This window comes from Cydia pomonella, chromosome 6 (assembly GCF_033807575.1).
Source record: "Cydia pomonella isolate Wapato2018A chromosome 6, ilCydPomo1, whole genome shotgun sequence".
NCBI lineage: Eukaryota > Metazoa > Arthropoda > Insecta > Lepidoptera > Tortricidae > Cydia > Cydia pomonella.
In genome coordinates this window covers 16,379,959-16,407,195 of record NC_084708.1, presented here as the reverse complement: position 1 = coordinate 16,407,195, position 27,237 = coordinate 16,379,959, and the positions used below count along the sequence as shown (strand labels likewise).

The following is a 27,237-nucleotide window of genomic DNA, read 5'->3' as shown; positions in this document are numbered from 1 at the left end:
CAATTCGATTGTCATTATCATCATTATACAGAAAATTATTGCTAGGTGAAATAATATATTAGAAAGTACCACACGATCTAAAAAGTCTTGGAGACGTTTATCGACACAAAACATCCAACACGTATAGTTTGTCAAAGGGCTATCTCATTTCAAACATAGACAGAGGGAGTCATACTATCTTTGTCTTACACTAGTACTAGCATCCAAAAGAAAAGGATGAGTATAGTTTTTTTTGTTCTTATTTACTGACAAATTGGTTTGACCAACTATATATACATAACAAGAAGGTTTTCGGTTTTCGCGGTAGGCCCCCAGAAGCAGTAGCAATGCGTTAAGGCTCGTCCAGACGAGAATAATTTTTCGCCAATCTGGTTAAAATTTAACTGTCTGTGTGTTTAATCTCAATTAAATTGTCTGATCAAATCAGGTGGTGTGGACGCAAACGCCGCCGATTATGACCGATATTGCCGATAAAATGGAGGTACGGACGCAAGAATACCAATATGTGTCGCAAGTAATCGCGTTTGGGGGCATTTTTTAATTTATAGCGCTCAAATATTACCATAAATCTAAAATCGGTCATGTTAATCATCCTGTCTGGACTATACAATTTATTCGGAGCACTGGCAACACGGCCATCAGCTCTGTCAGCCAAAGAGCATATAATCACTACGCTGTCAGCAATCAGCAAGGGCCTGACACTCTTTGATAGAGAAAGATAGTCTTATTGCGATTCCTATAAGAGGATAGAGAAAATAGTGCAATGCTTTGTCTTTATCACCGACCGATCAGCCTACTCTTCGCACGGACTTAGAAAATAATCCGGATAGGGTACATTGGCCAAAAAAGTGTGTTCACATGAGAAGTCAAAGTGGGTCGTAGTATCTCTTTCAAATTAGGGTGACCATGAGTTATATGTATCTGAGATATTAGGATAACGTGGAATATATAGTTTGGTCAGGATCTTTTCGTATTCGTGCATAGTTAGAGAGAATTTTACTGTCTTTTTGCTGTGCAAGTATTATGCCTCAAAAAAAGGAAGGATATAGTTTTTTCTCTTCTGTAAAACGCTTCACAAAACCTTACTTAATTTAGTCCTCCTACTGTACTGTTACTGATAGGCGTACCGGACCGCCACCATGATCGACCGTGAGGAAGGTGGTCTGCCGTAACTTCTGTCATGAACTCAGGTATGAGTAAGAGGGAGAAAGAGAGAGAGACAGATATGCTGACAGGACCAGGGTCGCGCCCGTTTATTATAGTTTTTAAACAAGGCTATAACCGCGAAAATCGAAGTTCGTCAATAGGGTTGTTTCCATCTACAAATCTTAGGGCAGAATTGTATCCCAATAAATTCTTTTGGATTATAAGAACATGTTAAACTACTTTTAGGGGACCTGTAATGACCATATTTTTGTAAATATTGAATTTAAAATATCTTTTGGCACACGTCACGTGACCAAACTCGAAACGTCATTGAAGATTCTGATGACGTCACAACTCTCGGATTGACACTGTTGACAGTTAGGCGATAAACAACAAATGACAAATGTCAGTTGACAGTTCGTATCTTCCACGTGCGTATGTAGTTATGTGTCAAACCATAAACTGTGACGTCACACAATTTTCAAAGAGCGTTTTGGGCGCGAAAGCATCTGTCATAATATATTTTATTAATTTATCATATTTAAAGCCGTTTTTAGTACATAAGTTCAATTTTAGGGCAACTTTTAGTTAATATAGAACGTAATACGAGCGTTTCAAAAAATTGGAAACAACCCTATTGCGGGCATATTTCTCTGTCACTCTAATTACGTCTTAGTGAGAGTAAAAGAGAAAGATCCCCGCAATTTCGGAATTTCGGTTTTCGCGGTAGGCCCCCAGGGCGCTTGTCACTGGAGCGTAATAGACATTAGAGAGAAACATATTATCTTTTTCTTACTATAGTATTATAGAGCTTGTTAGGGTCGGGCCTACCACGAACGCCGAAATTCGCAAATTGCGAGCATCTTTCTCTGTCACTCTTAACTCCTATATATAAATTATTAACTGATATAAACGGGACTTAATCGCGTATTAAGTTTTAAATTTACCTCCGACGTTTCGAGGACGTGGTCTCGGAGAAGACTGGCTAAAGTTGACATCAACATCTTCTAGCCGCGCGAGTTTTCGAACTACCGGCACTTGGTCTTGTTTATTGACTTAAACATTTTGTTCACTAGGGATGTTACTCTATCGACACACAACACGAAAGATATCCGATTTTTCAACTGTCGATATTCGTTCTCGCTTACACATACTATTAACTGGATTCCATGTGGATGAGATTTATTTTTTCTAATTAAAATACTGAAGGCGTTACATGCCGGACATGTGTTTGAAAATTAATAAATTACGGCCGTTAGCCGAGTCGAATGTCATCATCGGAGTCTGGTTACTTTTGAAGAATCGTATCTCACTCAAGTGTGACATTTTATTTTCTTCATAATCAAAGTGCTGTCATAACGGTTAAATAAGTTTTATCTTTTTAATTAAGTCACCCTGTATATAAATAGTTAGAAAAACCGTTTCAGTATTAAAATATATAATGTATAAACGTAAGTCTGGAATGTTTAAGGACTTTGGATTTCAATTTTGGCAATTAATTATTCTGTAATAGCTATTTTTCCACCAATTTAATCATGCCGAAATAAAGATATACCTAATTAGGTAAACTTACTTAAGTAAGTAATAAGAATTGTGTATAACTGATTCACATCGTGCCGACATCATGGTCAGTAATAAGTTTGGCAATTATAGTAAAATTCAGTAATTTTGGTTCACCTGTGAAAATAGATACCACAATCAGCAAAACTTTCACTTCTACAACCTTTCACACAACATTTTTTATCAATATAAATATCTGAGCCCCACCATTCACGTATGTGTTTTGAAAATATGTTATCAAGTTGGGGTTACCAATTAATATTCAAAGTTCTTACAATGTCTACCATATTAAAATTAATGTTTATTTTTGTTGTGCACATGCTTGGTTTAATCAGTTAATAGTATTGACATCATAATTATTTACAAATTACTTAAAAGATTTGAGATCCGCACTCTGAATATAGCACTAAAATAGTATAAGAAAGTATTTAATTTCAGTAGTATATTCATATAAATACTACCACAATGGTATGTTTTTAACATTGGCAACATGTGCGAGTGAGACACCGCGACCCATCTTTGCTAAGTGGACCGTTATCTCTAGTCTGGTAAGAACACCTTTCTTGCTTAGCGATAAGATTTAATTTACTTTGACAATAAAGTTAGAGTGTGCTCCACTTTATATCTCCATGACTCTTTGAGTTTGAAAAATACACTACTATTACTACTAATGACTATGGAGTGTGGAATTAACCCTTTACCAGGCTGACAGTTCAAAAATTACAATCGAATGTCAGTCTTACTCATCGAAAATAGAACACATGTTTGAAGAGCCGCATGTGGGAAATATATATCCCTTAGCCTGGTAAAGGGTTAAGAGGAGTGACATCTCCTATGATAGAACTGTTACAAAAGTGTCCAGCTGTTAGCTATAAATAATAGTTCCAAATCTCTCCAGAGTAGCGCTATAGTAGCTAAGAACCTAGGCGCTATTGACGGAGTGAAGTGCGCTGTCTATGATTTGATTTTCTTGTTCAAGTATTCTAGGTATTGTAGCGCCACCTATTTAAGGTTTTTTAATGACACTTTTTGGTACATGGAGATTTATTTCCTTACCTCCACCTTCCGTACTAAAGACAATTGCTCTTTGAGAGAAGCTGAGAAGAGTCAAAGAGCATATAATCACTACGTTTTAAGAGACGGGACTTCCATACTAGCGAGTGGAATCAGTTTTTTTCGCAAATCATTACCAAAATATACGACAAAGAACTGTCAAAGAACCATAGTACCAACATAAGCGATTTAAATAGTGTAGTACGCTACACGCTTGCGATTTTTATCGATATCGATAAAATGGGGAGGATTGAAATAGGCTCCTGTATACAAATTTTGTACTCGAAATCAGGTTAGCATCGAGTCCACATTTAAGTTGCATGTTATATACTTTGAGTGGACGAATATCGGGTCGGGCTTAATGTGGACCCGAATTATTTTAATACAGTTTTTGAGTCGTGTTTTTTTTTATTTTATTAAAAGCTTTATTTTCAAAATGATCTGCACATACATGTTTCAATAAATGTAACTTTTCTATGGGAAAATGTATCAGGTCTTCGTTCCCAACAAATTTGAACCACTGCCTGCATCTAAAAACATACAGCCTTGGACAAACATGACTTTATCTACAGTTTATACTCCAAGTGTTTGCTAATGAGATGATCAACTGATTATTTAGCGCTAATATGAATCTATAAATCATGTTTTTCGGCAACCAGTTATCAACAACCCTTTATCAATGCTCTAACTTTTTATGTATTTATATGTCTGTTAATCATGAGAACCGGTCAGGCTTAATTGGCAGTGACTCTGCCTATGAAGCCGATGATCCCAGGTTCAAATCGTTGAACGGGCATTTATTTGTGTGACCATTAATGACCATTAATGCATAATTTATAGATATGCATTATTAATCTTCGACGAATTAATTATGGTCATATTGCATGCAAGTTCTCAGGAAATTTCACATATTTAATTTAATTATTCACACTGATATACAAATAAAAATACAGTTATCGACAGTTATAGTACATCCCTAGTTCACAATGAAAAATAATATAAAATATCTAATTTTCGATGTGTTTATAGCCTGCTGACCCAAAATAAGGTCAAAAGTATCTAAAGCAATACTTACCGGTCTTCATCCAAGGGAAATTTCGCCATATAATCCCTTTTTTCGTGATTTTCTCGAGTGGCTCGCTTGCCACATATTTCACACTTAGTAAACCGTTTTCTCGCTGGCATTGTAACAAACTTGCTCTTTACTCTGATCACGGTTGACTATTTTCGATTTTTTCACTAAATAATAAAGAAATTACACGAAATACCCGAACAAAACATTGAAGCCTTCATAACAAACAAAACAATTAGGCTGACAGTTGACTTGATGTAAACTTGACAGAATAAATAGCACTGACGTTTTCTTTTTCTTCGTTGGCAATGATTTGCGAAACAAACTCCATACAAAACTTATTTTGTTCCTAGTTGCGTCAGCCCGAGAAGAGTGAGAAGCTTAGTCGTGGATTCCGCTAATTAACAACAAAAACCATTTGTTTAATTTAATTACTATCTGTAAACAGCAAACATTAGTGCTACTAAGAGAACCGGAAAAATGCACTTTCTATACAACTTTGATCCTGTAACATCTGAGCGTGAACGTCGTAAGCTGAACCGCAAAAACTATTTTGGAAAGTAAGTAGATTAATACCTTAATTATTCGACATAAACCTCAAATCTAATTTGTGATTTGTAATTTCAGTCGCAAAAGTAAATCAATATACAACGAACATGGTGAAATAGCAGCCACAGGTAAAGATGTATGTGATTGCTTGGACGAAAAGTGCCCTGGATGCCACTTCCCATGTCCGAAATGCAGTTCTTGTAAATGTGGCCACGAATGCAGGTAATAACTAACTTTTAGTTTTAGTGTTATCACGTCAGCACCCTTTAATATGGTAAAATACAAATTGGAATCTTTATACCTTGTATCTGACATGCATTAAATGATTTGATTCAAACCTTTTAAAGCAGTGGTCTTTAAACTACTTACTGTTGTCCCTCGGGCCAAGAACTTTGGAGACCCCCGCTTTAACACTTCTTGGCAGCATATCTTATAAGATCTCTTTTTGCCCTAATATGTAAGGCATGAATTCACTTTTTTCTTAAATTGCCATGAAAAGACTTACAGGTTTGTCATTTCTATTGTGATTGTTGAGAGAGTTAGAGCTATAAGTTAGAGCACATAATGCTATTTGAAATATTTTAATAAGAATTCTATTTGTACACTTGGGAGTTGGGACACTTACAAAATAAAAGTTTGTTTTGTGGAAATGTTACCGTAAAACCACCCAACTATAGTCCAAAGCTCCCAACTATGGTCCACAAATAAACTCAATTTTTCTCGTTCAGGTGTGTATTTTACTATATTTTTGTAGTTCTAAGGCAAAGTATGTTTATAAATGGAAGGTAAAACTAGGAGTAAACCACAAGGAACATTGGTATAGATATTTAATTTCCTTTTGAACTTGTGGACCATAGTTGCAGTATTGGACTATAGTTGGGTAGTTTTACGGTATCTAATCTGTTTTTTTTTTTCAGGATAAATAGAAAATGGATGTATGACAGGATTGAGATAGAGGGCAATGATGCCATTATTAAAAATGAATACAAACACAAGTAAATTTCGGAATTGAAAAATTTGTAGTATTTCTGAGAAGTTTTTATCAATGAACAATGTGGTGTGAGGTTCTAATTCATTTCAGTTAGAAGGGTTTTGGGAATACAGAATGATAATATGTACAAGAAAATTTGCAATCTTCTGGCTAGGTATGCAAGACTGTAAGTGTAAGTATTAAATATAAAAAAATAAATTCATTAAAACAAAAACAACATAGTCTTTACTTTTATAAATTTATATTTTATTTAATAGGATGTTTAACCATTTTATGGACAAGAAAAAATAATGATGTTACTACTAAAAAACTACAAAAAGTATAGTTGTGTTTATGCTGTATAATGTCTAAGTGTGCCCTGTAAAGCAAAACAGGACAATACCATCTTTTTCATTTAGGCAAATAAATTTGGGATAGCCAAGAAAGGAAAAAACATTGACAGGTGACAAACAAGCATATATTACTAATACCATATGCGTCAGATAAATATAAATAGCAAATCAGTCATGCATATTGGCCAAGAGTTTGAAAAAGTATTCCACTTCCAATTCTGCATCCTCGTCCAAGTCTGTGCAGTGTACAGCATTGTGCACATAATTTTTTCCATAGAGCGCTCTTAGGGAGTCTGGGTACAGCTGGCGGCACAGCTCCTGGATCACCAGAAATAACATTTGTAGGTATGGTTTGTAAATGAAACTATATCTTATTACTGTTATTACTGTTTTTTATACTAAGCCTTTTAATATATTTCATAAACCTTATTTATTTATTGTTCTTTTTTACATGGTAAGATCTTACATATGACAAAAGCCGGATCTTTGGTCTAGTTGAGGCACAAATTTGTATGAAGATATTGAAGATTTGATATTAAATGTACATCCCATTTCAATTGCGGTTGAATCTCCTCGTCAACCTTCGCCATACTCTTCGGTTCTGGGTCGTCGTGTCCAGTGGCGTTGCTAGCATGGGTGGCACCCGGTGCGGAAATTCTGGGTGTCACCCCAAAATTCAATCAAAATTGTAAAATATATAAAAAAGTAATAGTCATTTATGTTTAATATTCCATAGCTCAGAATTTACTCCATCACTTTCATTTTAGATCCATGAACTCTGCTCAATAGTCCTTACACCCTGGCGGATGGTGCCTCTGCGTCGTTCTATGTAGGGCTTGCAATTCGAATATTTGACCTGTTTTGATATTCGAATAGTGAAGATAGACTATTATTCGAATATTTTTAATAAAATAACTCGACTCGAGTAATAACTCGAAAAAAAAAACATCCGCTATAGTTACAGTTTCTGCTTGTTTTGCCGGGTATTTACAGTGAATGAGGAACGCTAGAGGTAATGGACGAGAGGGAAATTGTTCGAGTTAATTAAACTTAACATGAATGACATTGATTTTCTCACAGACGAATGATAAAGACAGACGAATAATCTTTTTCCCTATTTTCCCCTTCAATGAAACTGGTATTAAAAAAAGCTGAAAATTTGCATACATAATATGTAAATCGGTTGACAATGCAATATTATGGTAAGTACCATATGACGAGGAGTGTTTAATTTGGCTTTTAGTTTTACGGCCGGTTGCCACCTGACGCCAAGATAGTAACCCCGCTTGCTGACTGAGTGGAGTGTTCTTCCGCTGCCATCCTCTGCGCGCCGTCCTACCCGACGTCGCAGTCCTCAGTGGCCCAGAGCTCGGAATATGTCCAAGCGGCCCGACTGAGAAGCCTGTTGGTCCGCGAGAGGTATTTTATTTCCCTCTTACTCGTACCCTCCGATAACATAGTTACCGGCGAGCATTCCCTTATCCACCACCTGGGGACGCGTTCTCTAGGGATAAGGCGACCCCGAGAATATTTTAGTTAGATCATTGTTAAACTATTTAAATATGCAAAATAGTTAAGTAAAGTTATAGGTACCGGATCTCGCGGTCCGCAAAACTTCCTGAATTCTTGCACAATGTTCATGTTTGATTTGTTACACTTTACTTCTAAAGCAACGCATTTACCCTCTGTGAGATGAATGCACATGTCCTGCAAATGTAATACGTGGCGAGTGAATAGTATAAATACGTATAAGGGGCAGAGAGGTAAATCAGAAACTAAGGAAAGGACGCTTAGCACAAGGAATTTCGTACATTAAAACCGCCTATTCCTATCTCTATCGCACGCGCGTAATCATATTGCTGTTCGGCTCATGATGCCTTCATAATCATAAGTGATAGGTACAGTCACGTCTGATAATATCGGTACGAAAAATGTGCCAAAAATATGTATACACTACCTTAATATATGGGCAATAAAGTGGTGTATATATTTGCCACTTTTTCGTATCGATATTTTCAGACGTGACCGTCTGACCGTACATAAATTACCCCCAGTAACTGATTATAAGTATATTCTTAACGCACCTCATATTCAGGCAATACTCCTTTATATATTTCATAGAACTCTTTTGCATCATGAACCTTCACTGAAAACATCGCCATTGCAGAAATATAAAAGTTATCCGAGGTACTAATTCGATCGATAACATTTCCTAGATGTCCATCGGTCAATACATGAGGTTTAATTACACAGCATGTGCAATCTTTGAGAGTTGCTTGAAAAGGTATTTTAGGGAGATTGTTTTCTTGGCCGAAGAACCAGTCTATTATCTGCAAGAGGGAAGAGACGGGTAAAAATGGATTGAAATTGAGTGGGTAATTAACAGTTTCCTACAAGTTTTTTTTATAACGCATTCACTGCCAACATTTTTGTAGCGCTACACGCGTAGCAGATTCTAGCGTTTTCTCGTTTTGTAGAGGAAAGCGACTCCGAACAGCGCCCGCCGTCGAGCGGATTCCCAGCACTCAATGTGTAATTTACCTACAGTTCGTTAGTTACAGCCAATTACGCTAGATCTTTTTATTCTTCAAAAACTGACGAGAAAGATGCAATTTAACCACAATTAACACAAAATTTGGATGCGTGTTTTGAGTTGTTTTTTTCATTTTGGCTGGTGGAATTGACTAATATCAATTCCAGTGATGATTTTGAATGACATACAAGTATTTGAATTTGTTTTGTAATGTTTTACAGTTAGTATTTTCCTCACTTTCGGTCTGATAGGGCATGAGTGTCATGAGCACAGCTAGGTGGAAGGTAAAACCTAACTTTTTCTGCAAATAATAAGGCAATCGTGAGTCCCTATCCGTTTTGTTTGGTATTTTTGTTATGTTATTTCACGCAGGCTTGCTTACGTAAGTGTAGGTATTATTTATTGATTTCTAGGGCTGGTTTCTGGACCAAGTTCTAAGAATACAAATCGCACTAGCCTTTGCGGCCTCTTCTCGAGTATTGCAGCCGTGCGCTACATTTCTTAGAGTATTATGACCGTAAAGGTATCTCAGGGTCCCGGGTGCGGCTTTTTTTGGATCCGTAGCACCCAAGCAAGAGCGAAAGTATTTCACAGCCTCTGGAGCTACCAGCTCCAAACCAACGACCTCGCCGGATGTAATGTAGTCTATTATGATGCTGCAAGCAAAATAATATATTTAAGGCTAAGGTAGCACACATCGGCGACCCACCACTCCCACCAGACAAGGGATATCCCATCATATCCGGGGATATGAAGCATTTTAAATAAGACTCCAAAGAAATACTAGATTGTGTCACAAGGGACAATTCTGTCAATATTTACGGCGTATTGCAATTTACATTGAATCCTGAGCGTAGTGAGACTAGTTACGGATTTTTTCATTCACATACAACTTTTCACATCACCTATGAGGAAATTATTATGTTTCAAAATATTATTCAAGCTAAAAAATAGTACGCAAACATGTGTCCTAGAACAGAAAAGTGCCATTTTGACCCCTCCTTGCGAATAGGATGTGAACAAAATTATAAAAGGCCTATAAGAAAATTGAAAAAAAAAACTAAGTACTTACGGTAGCATGTCGCTTCCGGCGCAGTTTTGGTAAAGTTCCATAGCTAACTCTTTACTAACTTTGGCATTTTTCATGCGAACGATCCTAAAGCCTTTTTTCATTATGAAAGTCAGAATTTTTCCATGTTCGCTCGGAGGGCCGGGCTTGATGAAAACGAATGTACTGGGGGAAAATAAATTATTTGATACCTATCTATAAGTATTTCTAATAACTACGTAAGTTCGAGTTAGGTATACTTTAACCCAAAAGTGAGACATGTTACCACATATGGAAGGGTCTTACAAAAAATATTAAAACGCGGACGGTTTGCTAAAACTTTCCAGATGAACCAATGCGCTATAATTTCAATGTACTTAATAATAAAAAGTCTGCACCGAGGTTATCTCAATGTTCAAAGTTGGCCTCCAGGGCCAAAGTAACTCGACCGTACAATACAGGACGAATATGGACGTTAAGACAAACTTCGGCCTCTATGCCACGTCTAACTGCACCATTAAATACCTTTGGAAAACCAGCCCTGAATTTACATGAAACCATGGCTCTCTAGCAACTTAAAAAATAGTTAATTTATAATTCACTGTACCTCTCCATTTTATTGAACAAAGTTCGCTTCGTGATGGGAGCGCAATCTCTTATAAGAATCAGTTTAGCAAATATGTTAACAATATTGCCTATTTGTAACATCTCCATTGTTAGCGTCGGCAGTTGGACTCGACGAAGTAGGTTCTTGCCTTTTTGAGGATCAACCACTTGAACGGAATTATCGAAAGGAAAGAAATTGAGGACTAATTCCACCATTGTGTCGGTTTCTTCGTCGTACATTTCGCATAGAAAAATATATTTATCAAAGTAGTCGAAAACCTGAAAGTAAAATAGTATTTTTATAACTTGCTTAGTTGCCTAAGTGAGGTACCAGATTTAAAGCTTGATTATGAAAATTGACAAAAATGTAGTACCTAAAAATTACATAAACACGCGAGCCCCGTTCTATGGGAGCGCGGCGGCGCGTGATTGGTCAATTTTTAGGATTCCGTAGCCAAATGGCAAAAAACCGGAACCCTTATAGATTTGTCATGTCCGTCTGTCTGTCCGTTTATGTCACAGCCACTTTTTTCCGAAACTATAAGAACTATACTGTTCAAACTTGGTAAGTAGATGTATTCTATGAACCGCATTAAGATTTTCACCCAAAAATAGAAAAAAACAATAAATTTTGGGGTTTCCCCATACTTAGAACTGAAACTCAAAAAAGTTTTTTTCATCAAACACGTATGGGACGTGTGGGGTATCTATGGATAGGTCTTCAAAAATGATATTGAGGTTTCTAATATAATTTTTTTCTAAACCGAACAGTTTGCGCGAGAGACACTTCCAAAGTGGTAAAATGTGTGCACCCCCCCCCCCCCCCCTGTAACTTCTAAAATAAGAGAATGATAAACCTAAAAAAAATATATGATGTACATTACCATGTAAACTTCCACCGAAAATTGGTTTGAACGAGATCTAGTAAGTAGTTTTTTTAATGTCATAAAATAAAAATAAAAAATATTTTTTCATCAAACCCATACGTGATGTGAATGAAATGTGATGTTTATTTTTTATTTATGTTATTTTATGACATTAAAAATGGTCTTCAAAAATGATATTGAGGTTTCTAATATCATTTTTTTCTAAACTGAATAGTTTGCGCGAGAGATACTTCTAAAGTGGTAAAATGTTGACCGAGATCTAGTAAGTAGTTTTTTTTAATACGTCATAAATGGTACGGAACGGAATTCTCAAATGTTAAAGGCATATATGTATATAGTGATCCTAGTATTTTCATCAACAAATCAAGCATTTAAGTACATTTGTAGAAGTGACATATGACGAAGTGGAACTGCTGATGAACAGATCGGAATTCTTCAGACGTATAGTTCACGTTTAGCAATTTGTTCTCTTCGCATGTTTGTCAAGCAGTTAGATTTTCAAGGCACATTTTTGTCAAGCTTGAGTTTTGATGATGGATTCCATGGGGAATTGAGGGTCCTTCTCAACTCTTTTAAGCATACTTATAGCCATTTTTATTACTATTTCATACACGGTGTGAAATAATTTATTTTAAATATAGTCGAATACCCTATTGCGGGTGTCTTACCAGTCAACCATAGGGCAAATCTGAAATGTGTCAAGGTGGGTGCAGTGACAAAAAAATACCTCCTTTTCTACATAATTAGGCGTAGGACGCTGTCTTTTTTAATTTCATTGTATGAAATCCAAAATCAAGAATAATCTTTCTTTCACCGGTCTCCCGCATTGAAGTCAGTTTTTTTTCTTAATAATTATATTTGTTTTAATGCTTACTTATCTCAATAAATTGTATTACACGGTCCAAAACGTTTTTCTTAGTTTAAGGCATTTGACTAATTAGGCATAACTAAATAGATAAATAGATCTCGACTTTTTTGTGGACAGATCGTTTGAATCATCCGAATTTGTTATTAAAAAACCAGCCACAATCATGTCGGGCCATGCTCAGCATAGGGTTCCGTTTACGTAGTTATCTGTTTGTCACAATAGGCGGCCTTGAACGGGGGCTAAGTAGGTAGGTATCATGTACAGTGAGCTGCCAAATTGCATGGAGAAATTATGAATGAATTTATTGATAAAGTCGCCATGTGCTTTTGCGGCTGATGGTACACAACCAGCAATGGTTTAAAGTCAGCGAGGGACACATTTTTTTCTTTCGGAGCGATTGTTTCCGAAAATATTTATTTTATCAAAACATGTTTGTCAACGACCCTTCTTTGTTTTGAAAAACATATCCAACGACACCTACAATAGGGTTGAAGCGGAAAAATATTGTGCCCCCATTTCGTCAACTACGTGTAAGGGAGCTAGAGTTAGATCAAGCTAAGTTGGCAGCGATTCTGATAGCCTAGACGGTGCAAGTGTTATTTTAAACCTCATAATCTCACAGAAGTTTGACATTTACCATAACACTTGCACTATCTGGGCTATCAAAATCGCTGCAAACTTAGCTTGGTTTAACCCTACCCTAAAAAATATTTGTTTCTAATATGTATTTTACCATTTTTTTGTCGCCATGATTGATTTTTATATAAATGCCAAATTGGCGATTTCTAGCACGAACAATACTAGACAGACGTACAGACAAATGTACATGGTGAAACTTTATTTTACTTGGTCCTTAAAAACCGATACTCTTTGAAAAATACTGAATCCCTAGTAAGTAGGTAATGGCGACGTGACCACGAATCGACATGCAGACAAATCCTTAACTGTCTGTGGTTTTCCATGACTAATGGATGAAAGCCACGTCTTGTCACTGTGACGTGCAGACTCTTTCGCTCTCCCGTTATATAATATTTAGGTGAACGAGACGGTAACATTCGAACTTCAATTTTATTTTCGCGGTTCACATTAAAAGACGGTTACAATTTTTAAAGTAGGTAGAAATGTAAAGCTGCAACACGAACACAGTGCATGAGTTATGAAAATAAAACGGTGAAATTAATTAGAAAAAGTATTTTAGCAAAAAAGCATTTACAAAATACTAAGATACGAATAAAAAGTATCTAAATACAAGATACAAGATATTTTCAAAAAAGTATTTCAAAGACAAGATAAAAATACGTATTTTGTATCTTGTGTCTGTATCTTAGATAAGTCACATCTCTGTGTGTAGCATATCTCTAATTTTGCAGATTTTTGAAAGGCCGCAATCATGTCCGAAACAACAATTTAAGTATTATTTTTGGTTATCATAATAATTAATGGTATGGCACTCTATGTTAGGTTTTTTTAAGGACAAAAGGGGTGTACAACGCAAAGTGACCCCTTTTTAGGGTTCCGTAGCCAAATGGCAAAAAGCGAAACCCACAGACACTTTTTTCCGAAACTATCAGAACTATACTGTTCAAACTTAGTAAATAGATGTATTCTGTGAACCGCATAAAGGTTTTCACACAAAAATAGAAAGAAACAATAAATTTTGGGGGTTCACCATACTTAGAACTGAAACTCATAAATGTTCACATCAAAAATGTACACTTCTGGGCTATAACCGCGATAATCGAAGTTCGTCAATTGCGGGCATTTTATATGCCATATGCGAACCCGCAATATGCGAAATCCGGATTTCGCGGTAGGCCCCCTGATAACAACATACGACATAACCTACATAGACAGGGTTTAACATTAAATCGTACCATTTTATGCACACACGCTTTTATATTATTTCAAGCAGACAGACGATATATAATATTAATAAGAGGAATAAATGTTAGGAAAAGTTAACAGTTTACGTCACTATGACAAGTTTGGCATTGTTGTTTTATCTTTAGCAAAGAGAATATAATCACTACGTTCTAATCTTTAGTTTACAGTTAATTAGTTACCAGAATTGTTTGGATTTCGAATATCGCGCTTTTATGAAGTCAAAGTACTTTTTAGAGGCTTAATACATTATACAATTACCCCACAATAGATACCCCACACGTATGGGTTTGATGAAAAAAAATGTTTTGAGTTTCAGTTCTAAGTATGGGGAACCCCAAAATGTATTGTTTTTTTATTTTCTATTTTTGGGTGAAAATCTTAATGCGGTTCATAGAATACATCTACCTACCAAGACAGGACAGACAGACGGACATGACGAATCTATAAGGGTTGCGTTTTTTTGCCATTTGGCTACGGAACCCTAAAAATGAAAGTTTCTTCATATCAATGGTTGTTTAAAATGCATAACATCATCCCCATATAAAGCCTGTTGTGATCAAGAGAAATTAAAATAATATGATCCTATCTAAACTATACGTGAAAAGTAATCCCATATTTTTTCCAGTGTTTGTTGGAACGACTAGCACATAATTTATCCGTACAATAAGGCATATTTCTTTCGTTAAAGATATAATTTCAATACTTCTTACTATGACTGTCACGACGGGCCGCCATTTGCGAACTAAATAGCTCCGCGGCACAAAGTTGGACCCGGGTACGTCCTTAAACTACGTCCACAAGAGAGGTATGGGCATTGTGAATGTCATCTCGCTTAGTGTGGTAGGGCACAGCACAGCGGGTGTCATTCCAGATCTAGAGCAGAACCCAACTGGGGAAGTACCTCCACCTTACAGAAAATCGCAGCCAAATAACACTAGACCCTACTCATAGTGTTGTGTTCCTGCCGGTGAGTAAGGTTTTTTTTTTAATAAGGTTTTTAGTGTCAGTTGTAGACACAGGGCCCTCGCTATTAATACGGGCGACCCTGTGCCCGTGGTGACATATGCGAATGGTTGTCATGGTTTATGCGATGCCGGGTCCGGCATCACCATCAGACAAGAAGCAATAGTGATACTCAAGTTGAAGACCCGGCGTTGTTGTTATGTTTGAGCTAAGATAGACCCATGGTCCCCGCATTGAGTACGGGCGGCCATGGTTCCTGGTTGAGATTTATATTGAGTTTCTATTTGTTTTTGCGAAATTTTTATTGTTAGTAATTGTAGATAAGTTTGAGTTTTAAGAAAGATGATGGGTTTTATTGAAAATTGGTTTTAGGGTTGTTATGATTGGTTTGTTTGATTTTTAGTTGGTTATACGAAATGGGACCGCAGTAGGTGTTAATAGCAATACTCGACGGACGCTGCTGCCCATACATCGGTTTCCCTTAGTCGGCTTTTACGACACCCACGGGACGAGATGGGGTGGTGCTATTCTAAAACGCCGGCACTACACGGCGAGTTAACGGTGAGTAAGGTTACCAGAGCTCAACGAGGGTGGGAGGGGGTTAGGGTCGGCAACGCGCATGTAACTTCTCTGGAGTTGCAGGCGTACATAGGCTACGGATACTGCTTACCATCAGGCGGGCCGTATGCTTGTTTGCCACCGACATAGTATTAAAAAAAAAAAAGTTGACGCCCCGCCCGCTTCGGCACAATGTGTGTGGGGTTATTTTGCAGAGCTAGTTCGACATCTATATTTATTATCAATCGCTGAACTTGTCCTACATTTTATACTACTAGAAATTCTATTTGGTCTAACTCTAGCATAGTTCGATCCGGTCATGTAGAGTCTGTGCGCAAAGAGGAGAGTCGTGAAATGTATGGGGCCCAATACATTCCACGACTCTTCTCTTTCCGAACAGACTAGCACGCTTTGGCAATTACGATATTTTCTGCAATGGCAATATTAGCAGTGTCAATGTCATTGTCAAACAAGCATATGTTAAGTTTGTTTTTGAAGACGGAACGGTATTGCTAATGTTTACAAGCTGCCATAGTTTATTTATATATATATTGAAAGTTCACTTTAGATATGAATTTTATTTCTCAATAAATAATGGTGAATACTCACTTTTAAAACCATGCTTGAGGTATATAATGTGGATTAGTTTTCCATGAACTTTTTATTCTGCTTGCAGGAAGGGGCCTACCAAGACAAATATTCGTTTGTCGGCGAATGGTACGACAGCCAAGCCAGCGTAACACGACGATATAATGTATTTTATTTTCCGTACGATGATACCGTAGAAATGTTTGATTTGAAAACTCGTAAAACCTTTGTCCGAAGGGTAAAAGTAAATGGTATTAGTTTGGATAAGTTTTGTATTGGTGGTACTCTGTTAATTTTAGGACGCCTTATTAAAATAGTAGATTTCGCTTGCGAGGATACCAGAAAAAAATTACAGAAAGATATGGAAGTGTAAGTATAACTTATGGAAATCTTATTATACACCATCTTCATCTTTTCCAATTCCTACTATAATTCAACAAATAAATACTTATGACTGTTCCAGGACATTTGCTATGATCAAACCTATACCAACTAACATTGTTGGAAAAATTGTCAAACTTTTGAATGATCATGGACTACGCATTTCCAAAATGAAAAAAGCTCGCCTAACTGCAGATGACATAAATTTAATCTATAGGCATATGCTTACTGATCCTACATATGCGTAAGTTTTATAAAGTTCTTATAATATTTATGTATATTGTTTTTACTGAACGTCAGATCAAGGTTGTAGTAGCAAAATAGTCGGATGTCCATACTTTTTTCTGGAAATTGACTTACTCATTCAGAGGCCTGACACTAGTAATACTTACTGCTGTATAGAGCTGAGGCTTCGGCCTATTCTCGCTTTGAGAGTAGTACTTTTGAAAAACTAAATGGGTATTCAGAAAGAGATGTTACTCATATTATGAGATTATCACATGACACGTAAATATAACACATTTTATGAATTCAAGTTCTTTTAGTTTTCATGGTTTAAATGGTTTTTGTATTTATTGCTTGAAATAATTTTGAATTGGGTGTTAAATCTTTCCTGTAAGGCTACAAGGATGGCAATATTGTGTTAGATTTATATTTTCAGATTTACGATGGAATATTTGCAAGGGCAACTAGTAATAGGCTTGGAGTTAGTGGGGAACAATGCAGTGGCAGCATGTATGGAATGCCTGGGTGATAGGGACCCTCTGAAGGCTGCTCCTGGTACTATAAGAGCCCTCTATGGATCTGATGCTGTGAGAAACTGTATGCATGCATCACCAACTCCAGATCATGCTTTAGAGGTATGATTATGTTAAACTTATAGCAGAGCTTTTACTATGGCAGGTGGTTCTTATAGAAATATGTGTAACTCACAAATATTTTTTTTACCATTTTACCATTATAACACAGTAATAGAGACTTTATGTATATGAAGATAAGGTCACAATCAAATGTATAGAAACTGTCGGACAAACTTGAACTAGGTTGCCACCAAAATGTATGAACTGTGTAATATACATACTGCCAATTATTTACTTAAGAGGTAGTCTCTACCAGGAAGGCCAGGTTTCTATGGAAGCTTTTATATCCAGTACCTATGTCAATGTGTTTATGGACACAGGGCATCCTGAGAAAGTAGCTGACAGGATTTGAAGATTTTGTAAAATAATACTTCTGTATTATTTATTTTAAGCTTCAGAAGCTGGTTTAGTTTGTTAGTAGCTAGTTTTACTTTATATTGACGACCGGTTTGGCCTAGTGGGTAGTGACCCTGCCTACGAAGCTGATGGTCCCGGGTTCAAATCCTGGTAAGGGCATTTATTCGTGTGATGAGCATGGATATTTGTTCCTGAGTCATGGGTGTTTTCTATGTATTTAAGTATTTTTAAATATTTATATATTATATATATTTTTGTCTAAGTACCCTCAACACAAGCCTTATTGAGCTTACTGTGGGACTTAGTCAATTTGTGTAATAATGTCCTATAATATTTTTTTTAATTAATTAATTTATTTATTGTATGGAAGAGACATATACTGCAGTGAGATTTTACTTTTAAATATTTACATTTTTTTGAGTTTTTTACTGACAATGAGAATAAAATCAGAATCCAAGTTTCAACAGTTTAAAACATATGTTATAGGACATCGCATATTTCTTCAGCGGGCGCCTGCGGCTCACGGCTACGTTGTCTAACTGCACGCTGTGCGTGGTGAAGCCGCACGCCGTGCGCGAGGGCAAGCTCGGCGCCGCGCTCGAGGCTGTCGCCGACGCGGGCTTCGAGGTCTCCGCTCTCAACATGATCATAGTTGAGACAGTTAACGCTGCAGAATTCTATGAGGTCTACAAGGGCATTGTGCCTGAGTATAAGGTAAGGTTACATACCTACGGGACTACAGGGTTCAATACTGAAAAGAGCGGTTTTGTAGGAATTTCACCACTAGCTGCCTTGAAACAAGGTTGAAGGTGCTACCATTGAGGAGGTGGCGATCATAGGGTAGTTAACTATGCTTATGGACGAATAAAAGAAGAAGATTCATACTCATAATGTCTCGCTCTACATAATCGCGTTCCTCATATATTCAGCGCCATCTACTGAACGGAGTTGAGTTACTTTTGACCAGATGTGTCATGGCAAGTACATACATCATATGAGGCCAACATAAGCCAATCTAAGGGATTCAGGAGCAGCGTAAGGAGGAGCAAGTGATATTGCTATCTCATTCCAATGCAGAGCTGCGTCCCTTGCGGCCTATGTTGGCCTAATATGTGTACTCAGCAACGAATTGGATACAACAGAGACCATGCATTGGTGACGCCATCTGGCAGTAACCTGAATATTGGAGGAGCGTGATTTTGTTTAGTCTTGTTTTATTCGTCTAAGCTTTGGCTAAAAAACATCGCGGTAATTAGTATAGACCCCATCGGTGTATGCAACGTCTGTTCGTGTTAAGGAACGACCACCATGGATATCTTTTTGGAGCGTCACTCTGATAGTCGTTGGGCCTAGCTGAGTTTCTTCTTTCTTGCTAAAGTCTTTTCGGCTAGGCTAGGTGTAGCGAACCAGCAATAAAACTCCGATTGGCTCGATTCCCTCACCACACCCAGATCAGGTTGAGTCGCTTAACTATCTCGCAGGAGTGCCAACTCAGTAAGAGTTTTCCAGTGTAGTAATTTCAAGTTTACCGCGGAAGGGTCTGGATTTTCCCCAGGCTACCTTCCCCCCACACAGCCCGATCGGTCTACTGCTCCAGAAGTATAGAGCCCAAGTCAGGTTAAAAAAGTCCTTCAGTAAAAAATGAAGTCCTGCTAAAACCCCTATTTCTTACTTGATATGTCGCTACTGTATACAGAAATGTATTAAGCTTTACCCTGCTCGAAAATACCTAAGAAATCCATACATTTGTTGAAACGGCAATAACTTTTAGCAGAAATTCCATTAAATGAGTGAATTTGGCAATACCTAGAGGCATTAATATATTTTCCGTTTTGCAGGGCATGGTGGAGGAGTTGTCGAGCGGGGCGTGCGTGGCCATGGAGCTGCAAGCGAAGGACAAGTCCGTCAACACAGCAGTGGAATTTCGGAAATTGGTTGGCCCTGCCGATCCGGTAATTTTTATATTATTTGAATTTTTAATTGATTAAACAGAACTTGAGTTATTATGACCAGAGGTTTAAGCACCGAACAAAATGTTTGGAACAGAGACCTGCCTCATATAGTTCATAATGGCTCAACTTCCGTTCAATAGACGGCGCTGCGCAATCTGAACCAGGAAGGAACCAGGGTTCTAAGCGCTCTGAATGTGTTAGTGACGCCATCTGGCAATAACATTGGAGGGACACGATTTTGTATAGACATTGTCGGTCTTGTTTTATTCGTCCATGGTAACAATACACACACCAGTAACAGCGCCCAGCAGTCTCAGCGAATGAGAATAGTACATTTCGATACAAGTGCGAAAAATAGGAAATTCGAAACGAGTGGCGATAAATTAAAACACGACCGAAGGGAGTGTTTTAAATCGACACGAGTTGCGAATTACCTATTCGCACATGTATCGTACAATGTTTTACAGTACATATGGCCCTTTAAATGTTCGACACAGTAACGTAATATGCTACTTCTCGCACTAGTGCTATAAAGTAGCCCCATATGTACTGTAAATGGCATTTTTAAACCCATAGTCTTCATTGGAATAGTTTACTATGTGATAGATTTGATAGTACTTATACTCTTACACTCTTGTCTTCCGTAAGTAAAATCCCACCAAAAACATTCTGTAAAAAACTAGCCAAGTCTCGATGGAGCTGCTTGTTTATCTCTAAAAAGTAATGAAATCTAGACAAAGTCGTGCCAAGTCTAAGGTTCCTTACTGCGATTTCTTTATTATTATAGTTAATGTTGTGTGACTTGGCCGTTGAACGGTACACAAGGGTACAAAACCAGGTGCTCCATGACACCATTGCACCAATCTGTCGCCAGAACCGCTACCCATTGACGATGGAAAATTGCCACTTGGGAAACGTTGATTCAATAACCAGTCAATTGTAGGCTTGATAAACCTGCGTATTTCAATAATACTTATGTATAGGCGAGCCTGAAACAAACAGTATAAAAAATTATTTCCAGTACAGACGGACTTTTATTAATGATTAGAAGTCCGTATATATAATAATACATAAGTATTATTGAAATACGCAGCTTCATCATTTTGATGATCATGAGCAGGGGTCGGACAAAAAGTGCGCATGACGTCAAACCACTTATAGGATGATTTCAAATAGTATTTTTGATTTTCATAAACAATTATCACTTATCATTTATCAACCTCTTTATTAAACGATATCGCCACTTGAAATGAGTATGTACGTTTTTGACTGACAGTGACACATTGTCAATCAGATGAACAATAAATTGACTGTTTAGCTATTGTATCTTCACGATTATATTTAGCTAAAATTTATATTTACTAATGTATAAGAAAACGCTCTAAAATGTCATCTTTACTCGAATATTGTGGCAATTTTCCGTTTTTAGAGGTACCTACGTGACAAACACGTATACTGCTCTTGCTGTAATCAAGATGTACCAACGAAGGTAAGCAATATTAAAAGACATTTGGAGACAGCCAAACATGTCGGAAACGTAGAAAAAAAGGGCAAAGTGAATTTAATATGAACCTTACAAATTTTATGATAGCAGCAAATATACCCTGGGTGCAACTACAAAATGAAAACTTCCGTAATTTCATAAAAAAATGCATAAATGTATTATTAATTCCATGGATTTATTTACGATTATTTTGTTACTTCATTAATACTAATTTGTTACTACATGTCACACGGAAGTTTAAATACAAACTCAAACATCATCCTGTGTGCAAGATTACGTCATTTTTACGTCATCCGCACTTTTTGTCCGATCCCTGATCATGAGTAAGTGAGTGAGTGAGTGTCATATATGCGAAACTTTGCTTTTGCTTAGCTTCGGATCTAAATGACCTACAGGCTTGAAATTTTGGATTTTAAGTATGTAATTATAGCTTACTGGATGACGAAAATTTCTGCATTCTGGTCTTATCCAGAGGTTCTCAAATAGGGGCCTGAAAATGCGGCGAAATGGTTCCAGTAAAGGATGGTACGGCAGTGTTTGCTTCGCGGTCGACTTGGCGGGGGCACTGCCGTGCCCCCAGATAATGTTTTTGACATGACTATTTCACCAACAGCTGTACTGTAAATAATGTTTCCGTGATTGCTCATGTATCTAGAACTACTTAATCATGATTGAAAATAAATGAAATGTAAAATGAACAAGGAGTAATTTTTCAGGAAATCGCTCGGTTGCTCCGGCCGCACACCCTCCGCGCCAAGCTCGGCGTGACCAAGGTGCAGAACGCCGTGCACTGCAGCGACCTGCCCGAGGACGGCCTGCTCGAGGTCGAGTACTTCTTCAAGATCCTGGACTTCTGAACAAAGTCTGCCTTCACAGATTTTACACAAATAAACATGTTAAGTCAGAATATAAAACGCGCAAAGCTTAACGTAGATGGCGCTGCAATTGTTAAAAATGATATGATATAGATATCGCGAATCCATAGAAACATATCAAACATAAATCATGAAACTACAAATTTTAGATATATTTACTTGCAAACCCATTACAATTTCACTAGAATATTTTGTTTTCAAACTAATAGACTATCTTGCACATTACCTATAGAACTTTCTTTTATAAATAATACCGCCGATTCTCGAGCGTTTGTATTTTGTATAATATTGATTGACTGCTGTTTCGTCGATACGGAATTGCCCTGCAGACGGATTTGACAAAGGCACTAAAAGTAGATTAAAATAGAAATAAAATCGCTATTGTTTGTAAATTAGAGAAGGTGTATTCTGATACGTTCTAAATGTCGAGTAATTACAAAAATGGACTTGATGAAATTATGGCTGATTATCGGAATTAGCCGACATTTTAAAGTAGTCTGAATAACCCTAATACATGTTAAATTAAAAGTGTGTAGCGCCATATCACTGACTTTACATGTCTATTTAGTCATCTGTGCAACCTCATACAATACGCTTATTACAGTTTACTTAAACTTTCATAATGGCACGGAGTGAGTGAGCTGCTACGTTTTAGTGAGATTTGAATTGATTTGAGTGTCGGTATTGTACTGGATTTCTATTTGCACTGAATGAACTGTTGGAATATACATGGAATTTACCAGTATTGTCTATTACTATTATAAAATGCCACCTTACATAAAACAATGCACACAATGACCTCTAGGTATAATCCTTTTTACCGGACTAATGAAGAAGAAACCGAGATTCTTAAGTTCCTATAATTGAATTTCTTTCTTAGGGTGGTATTCCACCTGTCCAATGTCATTGCGTCTCACTCTCATTAAGCAAAATGTGAGACCCAAATACACATTGGACCAAGAAATTAAACAGATGCAATACCAACCTTACGCCCAAGTGTCTTACTTTCACGGTTTTTTTTTTACATTTGAGATGTCTTAGTTATAAAAGCGAAATACTAGTAAGACGATGTATGTGATGAACATCTATCACGTAATTTCGCTTGCTTAGATTGGGACCGTGCGAAGTGCATGGTGGGGGTAAGTAAAGCGATCCCAGCGCATAAGGTGGTAAAAATTTGAACTAACTGCGGATAGCGTCTTTAACATTTCGTACAATTATATGGCTCGAAATGAAACTTTGATTTACGATTACTCCTGAAATATTCATTTAAATTGTATGGTGTAAAGGACCATTGTAATCTGTATGAAATGCTTAATATAACTAACGTATTTATTTTGATAATTGTTAATAATGTATCCATGTAAATAGCTTTGCAAATGCCACATATTAGGTGATCTTTTTCTAGAAGTTAAGAATTGATATTGTAAGTTATCCTTAAAAGATAGACATTTAACATCGCGGACTTTTTTGTAGACCTATGAATGAGAAACAACCCCACCATACATTGTGTTGTTGTAGCTCAAACGGATTAGGCAGCGTTTTCGATTAAAGCTCCTAGCCAGCGTGATTTTTTCCGACAACATCGTTATATTTCAAACAATTTACACAAAACCTTAACAAGTTATATACTTAAACCTTCCTCAAGAATCACTCTATTGATAGATGAAAGTCGTATGAAAATCCGTTCAGTAGTTTTTAGTTATGGAGTAGTTTTATAAGATGTAGTGAATTGACGTTTTCCCCTAGACTTGCGGACACTAGGTTGCGTGACAGTCGTGCACGCTCCCAATAGTGACTATGTTAATTACGATGACATGTATCCAAAATCTTTAGGTATTCCAAATTCCGATAACTTCAAGGGTGAAGGAAGCTTTTTAAATAGCGATGATTTTAAGTAAAATATGTTTGACACAAATGTTTATGAATCTAAAGCTATAAAGTAAAACGTTTATAAAATATAATATGAATATATTATATGTGCGGATTGGGGACTTCACATACACCTTTGAATTTCTTCGCAGATGTATGCAGGATGTATGTTGGGTTAGCGTGGGGACTATAGCCCGAGCCCTCTCGCGCATGAGAGGAGACCTGTGCCCAGCAGTGGGACGTATATAGGCTGAATTATTATATATATATATATATATATATATATTATATGTATAAGAGTTGAGAAGATAAATAAATAAGTCGCAGTGAATTGCAAGGTTGGCACGAGTAGGTACGTGTGACATCGCCCTCCGGCGTGGTATAAATAATATAATTGAGGCGTGTACCCTCGTGTACCCATTGACAGTGTACGCGCGGGAATCGTGTCGCGCTGGTGACTGGCAATGGTTGCAGCTTAAAACCGTATCTGTTGTGTTGCTGTTCAACCCTTTCCAATATTTGACCCTACTCATAGAGTCTGTTCAGAAAGAGAAGAGTCGTGGAATGTATTGGGCCCCCATACATTCCACGACACTTCTCTTTCCGTACAGACTCTAGTGTTGTATTCCTGCCGGTGAGTAAGGTTGCCAGAGCTTAATGAGGGTGCGGGGTGTTAGGGTCGACAACGCGCATGTAACACCTCTGGAGTTTCAGGCGTCCATAGGCAACGGTAACTGCTTACCACCAGGCGGGTCGTATGCTTGTTTGCCACCGACGTAGTATAAAAAAATTGAAATAGCTAATCGTCCGAAAGCTATTCCCACTTAAAATAATTAAGTACCTACTATCTTCACGACATCGTTTTAAGGCCCCATAGGTTCAGGTTCTTTTCTCACTGAGCGTAAGCGTCGAGCGAGATGGCTGTGCGTGCCTGGGGTCGCGGATATCATGTTTTAGAATTTTTTAACAAAAAGAAGTACTCAATCGGTGAGTTTGTCAACAATAAAATTGCGCATTTGTAGAAGCACTTTTCATATTTTTAGGTATTGAGCAGAAATTGTAAAAAAAAATTAAGATGCGTTTGAGACATATGTTCGTTCATAGTTTTAAAACGAATACGGGACTCAATCGCGTAAACTTACGTTTATTATATGGCCTGACGTTTCGAACGTGACGTTACGCTCGTTGTCACAGGCAGACCAACACACATCACACCATCACGTCTCATTGCTCATTATACATTACGCGGATTGTATATAGACTTGAACGTACCTTTCGTACCGACTACCGGCGCGTTAATCTATATTGATGCTTTACGAGTTTACGCGCGCTTCGGCCAGTCATGTGCTCGAGTGATGTTTGAAGTAATGCTTGGTTTCTCGAAGTGATGCGTAATGCTTTATTACGCGTTTGAGTGATATCTCATTTGTGATGTTACGCGCATTACTTACACATGTCTACAGACCACACACACAGACAGACAGACGTATTCGTTTTAAAACTATGAACGAAAATCGTGTTGGTTTAAATCAATATACGTATGTTCGTGTTTTTTTTCCATCGCAAGTCAAGAATTCGGGTTTCGAATCTATGATTAAGTTACTAGAAAAAGGCCTCAATAACAATATAGCTTATTATTTTTTAGCAACCCTATTGAGATTTTTAAAAGCGAGATTTTTAAAAGCGTGATTTTACAAAAAGTCTGCTAGCGGAACCTACTGCACCTTATGTTAAATATATGCGGAAAAATGAAAAATGCTTTTATAATAATTTCAGGCCTTTCTTGTATTTTGACAATAATGAACGCAGCTAGATACTTTTTCTCACGAAAATACTGATCTGGAATATACGATGCAGTCATGGGATTTGATTTCTGTACCATTTCGTAGGTACCTATCAATATGAAAGCCGCTAAGTAACTTGGTACATGGTACCGCAGTCGAACTCCTTGACTTGACCGTAGGTACCCATTGTTATGGTCTTATGGTTGATCTCAGTGAGGATAAAATTTCTTATTGAAGACAACGATACACATTGACATTGAAATTGAATTAATTTCCAGCAACGCGTATTAACCGTGGTATCAACTGCTGTGTACCACAGTGGGTACACGGGTATTTTTTTATCCGTTGTTCTACCTTTCTAAACAGGGATGTACGGGTAATTTATTTTAACCATGAAGAAAACATTTTTTGAAAAGAAACTGCGGTGGAGCCATGGTTAAAATAAATTACCCGTAGAAACAGTATTACCCCTGTTTAGAATGGTGGGAAAACGGGTAAAAAAGAATACCCGTGGACCCACAAAGCGGTCCTAAATTAGTGTAATCCGAGTTTGCGCAATCCCAATCCATTTTTATGGATCTAATTTGATTGGCCTGTAAGTCGTTTTTTAGTTGTTCATGGCATAAGGTACCTACCTATGACAATCAATAAAGCACAAGCAGGTATAAGTAAGTGAGGTACGCAAAGGACTTGCCAGCATATTGCAGTGACACCTTTATTAGCCGATCGGACGTCACCACTGTCAGGACCATTTCCATAATAACGGGATGTGACGCAGACGCCATCGCCTTGCCGTTCCGGCATCGCTCGCCAACAAGCATTGCTTGATTAAGTAGTTGTTTAGTTCTCGGGCGACCTATTTCACGTTTTTAAACTTTCGGCGATATGTTGACTCACAAAAAGTAGCACTGTAGACAAACTTACACCTACCTACCGTTAAAGCCGATTTCACTTTATTTATGCTCGTGTGTCATTATAAAATAAACCGAATCTATAAACTTTATCTTTGTTTAG

General features: G+C 37.3%; 3 protein-coding genes across 4 annotated transcripts; 2 read left to right on the top strand and 1 right to left on the bottom strand.

Moving 5' to 3' along the window:
- The first annotated feature begins 5,184 nt into the window (after positions 1-5,184).
- On the top strand, positions 5,185-6,588 carry LOC133519107 (ARL14 effector protein). Its single transcript, XM_061853031.1, has 3 exons — positions 5,185-5,391; positions 5,459-5,602; positions 6,298-6,588. Exons 1-3 carry the CDS (start codon positions 5,312-5,314, stop codon positions 6,377-6,379), a joined length of 306 nt encoding a protein of 101 aa, XP_061709015.1. The 5' UTR covers positions 5,185-5,311; the 3' UTR covers positions 6,380-6,588.
- A 218-nt stretch (positions 6,589-6,806) lies between these two features.
- On the bottom strand, positions 6,807-14,658 carry LOC133519106 (nucleoside diphosphate kinase 7-like). The gene is made up of 7 exons (XM_061853030.1): positions 14,520-14,658; positions 10,892-11,169; positions 10,309-10,470; positions 9,694-9,892; positions 8,788-9,033; positions 8,297-8,410; positions 6,807-7,021 (listed from the first exon to the last, which is right to left on the bottom strand). The coding sequence occupies exons 1-7, from the start codon at positions 14,520-14,522 to the stop codon at positions 6,872-6,874; spliced, it is 1,152 nt and encodes a 383-aa protein (XP_061709014.1). The 5' UTR covers positions 14,523-14,658; the 3' UTR covers positions 6,807-6,871.
- Positions 14,659-15,348: 690 nt separating this feature from the next.
- LOC133519105 (nucleoside diphosphate kinase 7) lies at positions 15,349-23,309 on the top strand. 2 transcript variants are annotated; one of them, XM_061853027.1, is made up of 8 exons: positions 15,349-15,496; positions 15,896-16,053; positions 16,727-17,007; positions 17,102-17,263; positions 17,681-17,879; positions 18,723-18,950; positions 20,075-20,188; positions 22,409-23,309. In XM_061853027.1, the coding sequence occupies exons 2-8, from the start codon at positions 16,006-16,008 to the stop codon at positions 22,547-22,549; spliced, it is 1,173 nt and encodes a 390-aa protein (XP_061709011.1). In that variant the 5' UTR covers positions 15,349-15,496; positions 15,896-16,005; the 3' UTR covers positions 22,550-23,309. The 2 variants fall into 2 exon arrangements, with proteins under 2 accessions (XP_061709011.1, XP_061709012.1); XM_061853028.1 differs by lacking the exons at positions 15,349-15,496; positions 15,896-16,053 and adding an exon at positions 16,077-16,647.
- Positions 23,310-27,237: the final 3,928 nt, after the last annotated feature.